The sequence below is a fragment of the Saccostrea cucullata genome, unplaced genomic scaffold (assembly GCF_032062105.1).
Source record: "Saccostrea cucullata isolate Sc308-1 unplaced genomic scaffold, CSIRO_AGI_Scuc_v1 ctg7571, whole genome shotgun sequence".
In the NCBI taxonomy this organism is placed as follows: Eukaryota; Metazoa; Mollusca; class Bivalvia; order Ostreida; family Ostreidae; genus Saccostrea; species Saccostrea cuccullata.
In genome coordinates, this window is record NW_026927896.1 from 1 (window position 1) to 9,905 (window position 9,905).

General features: G+C 35.1%; 1 protein-coding gene across 1 annotated transcript; it reads left to right on the plus strand.

Annotated features, from left to right (window-relative positions):
* Nucleotides 1-1,444: 1,444 nt before the first annotated feature.
* LOC134275795 (nuclear pore complex protein Nup205-like) lies at nt 1,445-4,743 on the plus strand. The gene is made up of 7 exons (XM_062758089.1): nt 1,445-1,687; nt 1,918-2,109; nt 2,422-2,680; nt 2,827-2,908; nt 3,958-4,114; nt 4,218-4,405; nt 4,630-4,743. Exons 1-5 carry the CDS (start codon nt 1,658-1,660, stop codon nt 3,968-3,970), a joined length of 576 nt encoding a protein of 191 aa, XP_062614073.1. The 5' UTR covers nt 1,445-1,657; the 3' UTR covers nt 3,971-4,114; nt 4,218-4,405; nt 4,630-4,743.
* Nucleotides 4,744-9,905: the final 5,162 nt, after the last annotated feature.

Consider the following 9,905-nt stretch of genomic DNA (forward strand, 5'->3'; position numbering starts at 1 on the left):
TAACTGCTCATCTTTCAACCCTAAGGACTCTCCATATTCTTTTAATTCTTTTAGAATGTCCATCTTCTTATACTGACTTGAAAGTAAGTTAAATGACCAAAACCTCACATCACATTGGACACAATAGATAGTTAGTTTTGAACTTACTATACAATACCCATGGCAAACAATATGGATGCTGATATGGTCCAACTTACTGAGACATTGCCGACTTTTGGAAACACTTCTCAGAGGTCTCAAACATCCAGAACCGGACAATTCTTCTACAAAACACGTAAAATGATCACACAACAGAAACAAAATAACAAATGAAAAAAATAAACTTGTAGGTAACATAAATGTCCAAAAATTTGTAACACTGCTATTGGTAGAAATTGAAAACAAAAATTGATTTCTTTTTACAATGACTAGATATGAGAATGGATCGACTATCCCTCTGTTATCCCACTTCTGACACCATTTTGTCCAATAATGACCGTGCGTAGAGAATAGTGATCCAAACTCCTCTTTGATAAATAACAGAAAATCTTTTCTACATTTAAACTTTACATTTTAATTAACAAAATATTATACAACAAAATAAACTGCTTTGGTGTGTGGTCGTCGGTGTGTCCCCCGAATGCCGGTAGTCTATGGTTCCAAACGGTGTTTGGGATACACTACTGTCTCTTGCCGCTAAGGAGGCTCAGACACCCCTCTCCAGTGCGAAGAGATTACACCCCCCCTCTCCAGTGCCGAGGAGGTTATACGTCCGTCTTGCGTTCAAGACTATGAGATGTGACTGGCACGGGCCGCCATCTCTACACAACTTTACAGGAATGATCAATGAGACCTATTAAATATCATACACAGAATAATATAGACATATAATTTACGCTGTGAAACGTTACAGTGCAATATGTACAATGCAATAATTGCTATACTTCACAACAGTTATTATAGAACATCGAACCGACAAATAAAGACACAAACAATCCACCGTACAATTAGACTCAAACAGTTTTCGAATACAATGTAACTATAAATAACAGAACTTAAAAATATGAAATAGAATAGCTTAAAGTTGCATATGTTAGAAATTCCGTGTCTGGGTGTTTTAAGATATTTACAACTTTATAAAATAATAAAAACAAATGCAAATAAGGCTTACCTCAGAGAAGCAGGACCATAGCATAAATTCTAATAAGGGTTGGGTTGAAATACCCTCAGTAGTCTGCCACGTGTATAATACAAATCAAATATGTAAATCTTGAGAAGTTTTGAAAACGTCCTTCTACCTGGACTGCCGTGTCCAAACTGAAGCACGGGCTTACCAATATTTTAAAGGTCCAGTGATTTGAGGTATAAAACGGGGTTTAATAAACCCAGTGAAAAATGGAGGCTCCCCACAGGTGAATACAAATTACTTGCGTGTTCGATTAGAAGATTTTAATGTGACAGCCACCAAGTGTGCAGGAAGTTGCTAGGACTTTTGGATGAAGTTGACTTTTCACAGCGCTATCCTCCTACAATGAAGTTGGAGTTTTTTGAATTGTCGATGATTGAACAAGCCATCAAAAGTGTAGAGACTTGAACCGAACAGGACATTTTGTATTGTGACGTCAAACGACTTCACTGCCTACTGCTGAACGAACTGAACAACTACCAGGGCAATATCATGGTGACTCAGAGACCGCGAGTATTAGAGGTGAGATCAATATCCCAATTATTAAGCATTTAACTTCCTTCCTTACTTAATCCTCTTTGTGTCAGGTGATGTTAAGCTAGCTACACAGTCTCTCTTCCCAGCCCAATCTTATGCCATTGATTTCACTCTTCTCCACGATGACTGTCTCTTTCATGTTGTCTTAATTTCTTTAACCACCCCCAAGGATGTCAACATTTCAGCAAAACATAAAAATTTTATAAATTTTTCAGGAAGTGGAGAATATTCTGCATCACATGGTCCTACGTAACAGAATCCGACAGGAACTGTCCACCAAACAGCAGGCTCTGGAGGCGTGGCGTCAGGTGACCGAGGTTCTGTTGACCGCGTGTCCCGAGGACCTACTTACCACTGAGGACAGACAGACCGTACTGTTTGAGCTGCTACAGGAACTACAGAGAAAGGTAGAACAACATCTGTGTGTCTTGTTTACCATCCAACCCTGAAGTATGTGGTATTAATGTACAAGAACATGAGCATCTAACTAATGCCAGGTATTGGCCAAATTTCATCTGTATACTTAAGGTTAAAGTGTAAATCTTGCAAAAAGATGTATGGAAAAATGGTACCGACACATTTTCGTCCTATCACAATATTCATGTTGAAATTGCTTTCATTTGGGGAAAAGGGAAGGGAAATTTTGATTTTACAGAGAAAAAAATGGAGTATTGCATCCTTGATACTACATTTAATGTCAATTTATCCATTATTTTTAGGTGACAGAAGATGATGCCTTGACAGAGTTAACTGCCCCTGTGGCTGGGATTATCCTGACTCTGATGACAAATCTACGTCAGTGTTTCTGTCAGGATTCTGTCACCGACGACGAAGCCTCACACTTCCTCACCATGCTGGACTCCACAGCAGGTCAAGGTCAAATGGGGTCATGGGGTCAAGTGTCAGGGTCACAAACCCAATTTGCTTCCTCCCTTCAACTGGTGCTTAGAGGAGTAATAGATCACATTCTGCTTTCAAGTAAGAACACAGTGAAATATCTGAAGTGTATATGTACATACTTTTGCGCTGAAAAGAAATTTTTCAAGTGCGTGTTTATAAAACTATAATTTCAAACAACTTTGTACAAAACTAAGAAATTTTAATCAATATCTAATTCTGTTAAGGTGGTGGCCAGCAGAGGGTAAGAGCCAATCTATATGGGGCCCTGCTGTCAGAAACCCAATTCACTGACTCACATAGATACAGGTATGTCTAAGTAGATGTCATGTGTCTTGTTTAAGAATATAGCCTAATTCAAAGTAAGATGTCAAAGCCTGAATTACAAGAAAACTCCACAGATTTTGCTCTTACTTTGCGGCATACATGGATCAACGTAAAATTGTATGTAATTTATAGAATACAGTCATGCTCTTCAAGTGAGATATTATATAATATGAAATAAAAACATAAACTACTATTGTGACCGTGTCATATTGATGAATGATGAACACAGTGTATTGGGGTATGGATTCTTTATTTCCAGGATCTTGTTCCACATATAAACATCAATAAAGTGAAAATATCGGCCCTAAAAGAAATAAAATACAATAAGTAAATGACATCAAACAATATATTCAGTTTAATGCAGTCCTCATACATCGACACAGATTTAAATAAAAATAGATTTAACAGATTATAACTGTTCCAAATTCATGAATGTGTAAAAAGGGAAATAACTCTTACAATTTACAGAATTACCAAAATCCTGTTTAGATAGAAATTTTAAGTTTGAATAATTTATCAAAGTTTATCAAAAATGTAAAAAAACAAGTAATAATTCCTATAGCTTACCAATTTATGGAATTAGGCTGACTGCTACAAGAAGCTGGTAACAAGTTGTTCAAATATTACATGTATACTGAACTGAATGTGGTCTGTATTTACTAATACTCGAATTGAAATCTTGTAAAACACAAAATAATGTATAATGTTGAATAATTATGTCAGGGTCGAGACAGACTCGTCTCACAGCCGGTATCGTTGGCTGTCCCTGCGAGAAGGAAGTGCCCCAGCACATCACATTGAACAATAGAAAACTTACCGCCAAAACCTTTGGCCAATAAAACTACGTTACACGTAATGTCAAAGGTTGAAAAGGTCAGCCAGTCAGAATTAGTAACATGCAAAGTGAAAAGTGCAATGATGATAATGAAAACTATAAACAATTTGAGATTAATAAATATTCTTTATTAATTATTTATTTACTAAAAACCACTATGACAAAGGCTGATAACGATGTTTCCTATTTCTGACAGAGGCAGGAGGTGATGGGGTTGGAAAGAGGATTTTGGCCGATGCCCACTCTGAGTATGAGAGCTGAGGCAGAAAAATGTGGCTACAATTCTGTCGTATGACGACAACTTTATGGACATGGTGTGTCGTGATGCATGTGATGGACATGATGTAGGACGGGTAAGGAGTGAATCTTCATATCCTTGTGTATGTTTAGTTCCACTGGTTTCATTTTGAACAGGTTCCAGCAGTGCATGACCTATATGAATATTGTCTTTTGTAGATGCTGGCTCTTTCAGTACTAGACACCATTCTGTCTATGGACAAGTTCCAGCAGTGGATGACCTTTCTGTCCTCTAAAGGTTACCTCCAACACCTGGTGGACAGCCTTCTCCATGACGACCAGCCGCTACAGACCCTTGTGTCCCCCACCCCCAACTCAGAGTGCTGTACATCTACCTGTCTAAACTTGTAGGTCTTCCATTATTACCTTATTCTGCCCTAATTAACATTTGTCATCATGCATCTAACAACACATTTATCTGTAACAAATTCAAAAATTATGATTTAGCAATAGTCCATTGATATATTGATCATGTTGATATTAAATTTAAGGGCTCTGACATATAAATACAAAGTCACTGTGTGTCACAGAGTTTACATGTAAATAGATAAATACAATGACTGTGTTACAGAGTTTGTTGACGTGGGTGGCAGAATCTGCTGTGGGGGCCCACACCTTGTTACAGTGTGGAGTCATGCAGAGACTGGCTGGATGTGTCATCTTTGACCTCCGACCTGACTTTGACAGGTGGGTGTGTCAGCTATAGGGTCTTCTGAACAGGTCGAGGAAACTATTTTCTGTGACGTCGGAATAAATTTACATGTTAAGTGAGGTACCAACGTGACTGACAAATCGACCAATCAGCTCAATGAGTTGCATTATGGTCTACTACAAAAATACTACACATGACGTGTTTCTAAAAGGCCCAATTTTTAAAATCGCTCTCGGAAAAACGTGATGCATTTTTCCAAGCATTTTACAAACTTAATACAATATGAACATCATTATCTACTAATTTCATGCTCACATTTATATACTACGAAAGCCGGATAGGCTCATTTCTGAGAAGATAAAAAAAAATTAACTCGTTATAACGAGTTAATTATCTCGTTATATTATATAACTTTGTGAAATCCGATAATCTGATTGGTCAATACGAAGTACTTATTTTTTAATAACGACCGCTGAAAGCGAATAATGACTCGCACGAGCTGCCTCGTTTTCACTTTCGCTTTAGACAAACATGGAAGTTCGCAAGTTGTAGGTAAGAAAAATTTAAAAGACATAGTGAAGAACTCTGAGGCTGATAATACAAAACAATTACAAGCATATCTGTCAACATTTTTCGAGAATACTAAGCACATACAGTGATACCCTTTCATGATTGTCCGTTGAGTTCGACTTTTACACTCGGCGCGCAGAGTTTTGACGCTGTTTACGCGATTACGGAGACTAAAGAAAATAAAGACAAGCATGCCATGTAAGATTGTATCTTATCTTAGAATTCATAGGCATTTATATTTTGTGAGTGCATTTCCTCTGTGTAAACGAGTGCGATTCTCAATCTGGGGGAGGGGGTATTCTGTGTTATTCTGAGATAGATATATTGCGTTATTATTATGATATGGGTTAAAATTTATTACCGAAACAATTTCCTCTGAGTGATATTCAATGAATTCTGAAACATTTACATTCAACTAATTTACGGTTAATACTATCTCTGTAAACATAAGGAAGATATACATTGTACTAAAAAATTTTGGAAATTATTATTTATATAATATAATAAATATGGACTCAATGCACGGTCAATATGCATTTATAATGACCCAGGAAGACAGATATTGACCTCAGATACATGAAGTATATCGACCTCGGGCTAGCGCCCTCGGTCGATATACTACATGTATCTGAGGTCAATATCTGTCATCCTGGGTCACTATAAATGCATATTGACCTACGTTGAGTCCATATTTGTATAATAACGAGTTAGTATCTCGTTATAACGAGTTAATTATCTCGTTATAACGACTTAGTATCTCGTTATAACGACTTAGTTATCTCGTTATAACGAGTTAGTTATCTCGTTATAACGAGTTAATTATCTCGTTATAACGAGAAAATTAACTCGTTATAACGACTTAATTTTTCTCGTTATAACGAGTTAGTTATCTCGTTATAACGACTTAGTTATCTCGTTATAACGAGTTAATTATCTCGTTATAACGAGATAGTATCTCGTTATAACGACTTAGTTATCTCGTTATAACGACTTAGTTATCTCGTTATAACGACTTAGTTATCTCGTTATAACGACTTAGTTATCTCGTTATAACGAGTTAATTATCTCGTTATAACGAATTAGTATCTCGTTATAACGACTTAGTTATCTCGTTATAACGACTTGGTTATCTCGTTATAACGACTTAGTTATCTCGTTATAACGAGTTAGTTTTCTCGTTATAACGAGTTAATTATCTCGTTATAACGAGAAAATTAACTCGTTATAACGAGTTAATTTTTCTCGTTATAACGAGTTAATTTTCTCGTTATGACGTGTTAAAAACTTATCTAAAGTTGATATATCTAAGTGATAGGAAGTATAGTAGTATAACATATAAAACCGAGTTGATCAAGTTTGTTTATAGTGTGTATGATAAAGATTTTTATTGAAAAACAGCAAACTAGTTTATTTTTTTTTTTCGAGGGGTTGTGCCTGTGATTGTATTCTGTTTATGTATAAACAATGCAGTTGATTTGTATTGTATACTTAAAAGACCGAAGACAAATACATGTACATGTATACGGAAACTTATGACTGCCTCTTGATGTTGTGTTATGAGTGAGCAGTAGCCCCCGAATTTTACGCCCATGGCCTCATTGCTGATGTCTCCATATCCCCCTTCTTCAAAACATTTCTGACTCTCAAAATAATATATATGTCACACTGTAAGTGTATATGATATATGTTGCATTAACGCCTGCGTTAGTTTCCTATTATACTGTATTAATTTCGGTACTAAGACATTGGTTATGAAAGCTAATAAGTCATCCAAAACATATCAGAAAAATTAGTGTCTTTTATTGGAGAAAGTTGTCATAAATAAATTGCCAAACATTGAAGCAAGTACATTTGGTAATAGATTCTTTTTATATTGTGTCCTTGGAGAAGTTCACGTTTAAATGTGTAAATGTGTTCGAATAAAGATTGCTATACTTATCAAATGGTGATTATTGACAGCAAGATAGTTCAGGATTAATATTATTTAAACCATATCGCAAATTAAAATTGCAACTTTTTATCAATATTGAAGTGAAGTATGACTGATAATTATCAAATAAACATCAATGACATTAAAACTACAGTCATTTTTAATTCATAACTAACTTGTTATAACGATATAATTAACTCGTTATATTATATAACTTTGTGAAATCCGGTAATCTGATTGGTCAATACGAAGTACTTATTTTTTTATAACGACCGCTGAAAGCGAATAATGACTTGCACGAGCTGCCTCGTTTTCACTTTCGCTTTAGACAAACATGGAAGTTCGCAAGTTGTAGGTGAGGAAAAGTTAAAACATATAGTGTAGAACTCTGAGACTGATAATACAAAACAATTATTAGGATATTTGTGAATATTTTTTGGGAATAATTAGCACATACCATTTCATGGTTGAGTTCGACCTTTCCACTCAGCCAGCAGAGTTTTGACGCTGTTTACACGATTACGGAGACTAAAGAAAATATAGACAAGCATACCTTGTAAGATTGTATCTTTTCTTAGAAGACGTAGGTATTTATATTTTGTCAGTGCATTTCATCTGCAAGTGTAAACGAGAGCGATTCTCAATCTGGGGAAGGGGGTACTCTGTGTTATTCGGAGATAGATACGAGACGTCATTATTATGATATGGGAAATTTATTGCCAAAACAATTTCCTCTGAGTAATATTCAATGAATTCTGAAACGTTTACATTCAACTTATTTTTGGTTAATACTATCTTTGTAAATAATAGGATGATATACTTTGCACTAATTAATTTGGGAAATCATTATATATATAATATAATAAATATGGACTCAATGCACGGTCAATATGCATTTATAATGACCCAGAATGACAGATATTGACCTCAGATACATGAAGTATATCGACCTCGGGCTAGCGCCCTCGGTCGATATACTACATGTATCTTCGGTCAATATCTGTCATACTGGGTCATTATAAATGCATATTGACCTACATTGAGTCCATATTTGTATAATAACGAGATCACTAACTCGTTATAACGAGTTAATTATCTCGTTATTACGAGTTAATTAACTCGTTATAACGAGAAAATTAACTCGTTATAATGAGATAATTAATTCGTTATAACGAGATAACTAACTCGTTATAACAAGATAGCTAATTCGTTATAACGAGATAACTAAGTCGTTATAACGAGATAATTAACTCGTTATAACGAGATAATTAACTCGTTATAACGAGATAACTAACTCGTTATAACGAGATAATTAACTCGTTATAACGAGATAATTCATTCGTTATAACGAAATAATTAACTCATTATAACGAGATAACTAACTCGTTATAACGAGTTAATTAACTCGTTATAACGAGATAACTAATTTGTTATAACGAGATAACTAAATCGCTATAACGAGTTAATCAACTCGTTATAACGAGATATTAACTCGTTATAACGAGATAAGTAATTTGTTATAACGAGATAAAACTAAGTCGTTATAACGAGATAATTTACTCGTTATAACAAGGTAATTAACTCGTTATAACGAGATACTAACTCGTTATAACGAGATAATTAACTCGTTATAACGAGTTAAATATTTTTTTATCTTTTCAGAAATGAGCCTATCCGGCTTTCGTAATATACAAATGATTTACAATGATAAAAATTAGGATTTCCTCCACTCCATTGTACAAGTCCGTTTGTTGACAGCTTTCCCCGTGCTATGATTTCAGTGAAAAGTCAATTTCACGTGACTATTCCTTGGTCCAAAAACAATCAACTCTGAGGTGTGCTCATGTATTGTCAATGCTTCCACCGTATACAACTACGAAATATTTGCTACTCACGTTCTATGATCAATGTGCATGAGGGTTTATATAACAGGTAAATAATAAAAAAGTGCAACTCAAGAATTCTTTTTGTTTTTGTTTATAAAATATGCAACTTTTAATTTCTAGTAACAAATAACTGAGCAACAACTAAATACCCAGTAAATTTAAACAGTAACATGTCAAATTAACGAATATCGAGTTAAAGAACTTGAGTCTTATTTACTTGTGATGACTTTGTGAGCGGTATTTCAAAGTACTATTTAACAAGGAAAACTTACTTTGTTTGTTAATGTGAGCATGGGGAATCTTAATTAGTACCCAATCTTCGTATTTTTCATAACACATTTCAAAAAAATTGTTAGCTGACTTTCCTGCAGTCGTTTGAAATCGCGTCCTAAATTTCCCTGACCCACGTGTTTGTAGTAAAAATAAACATGTAGTAGACCATAATGCTTTTCGGCTCATTCACTGGATTGGACCATTGTTTGCTGTGAGCACCTCTGTGCGCAATCGCAACAATATCCATATAAGGTAGTTTCCTTGACCTGCTGAATGTCTACGGAAATCAAACATGTCAAAGTACTATGAAAATGTACAAAATTATTAATAGCAGTTTTAGGATATACAGTTTGGAAGTTTATATATATACTGAATGAGGATTAAAAGTTATGTAAGCATTGCCTGAGCAAAATTGCAGTCATGTTGATTGTTGACCTTGTTATGATTTTTACAGAGATAAAGCCGGTGTAGATACAGAGGAGGACTTCCTGCCCAGCCCCATGGCCCGCTATTGATTGTCAGCTTCTCTTTGCTGC

Excerpts from the sequence above, each read along its gene's own strand:
- LOC134275795 (XM_062758089.1), top strand. The coding sequence starts at position 1,658 with ATGGTGACTCAGAGACCGCGAGTATTAGAG. Across the intron at positions 2,110-2,421 it reads TACAGGAACTACAGAGAAAG|GTGACAGAAGATGATGCCTT; the intron begins GTAGAACAACAT and ends CATTATTTTTAG. Across the intron at positions 2,681-2,826 it reads AGATCACATTCTGCTTTCAA|GTGGTGGCCAGCAGAGGGTA; the intron begins GTAAGAACACAG and ends AATTCTGTTAAG.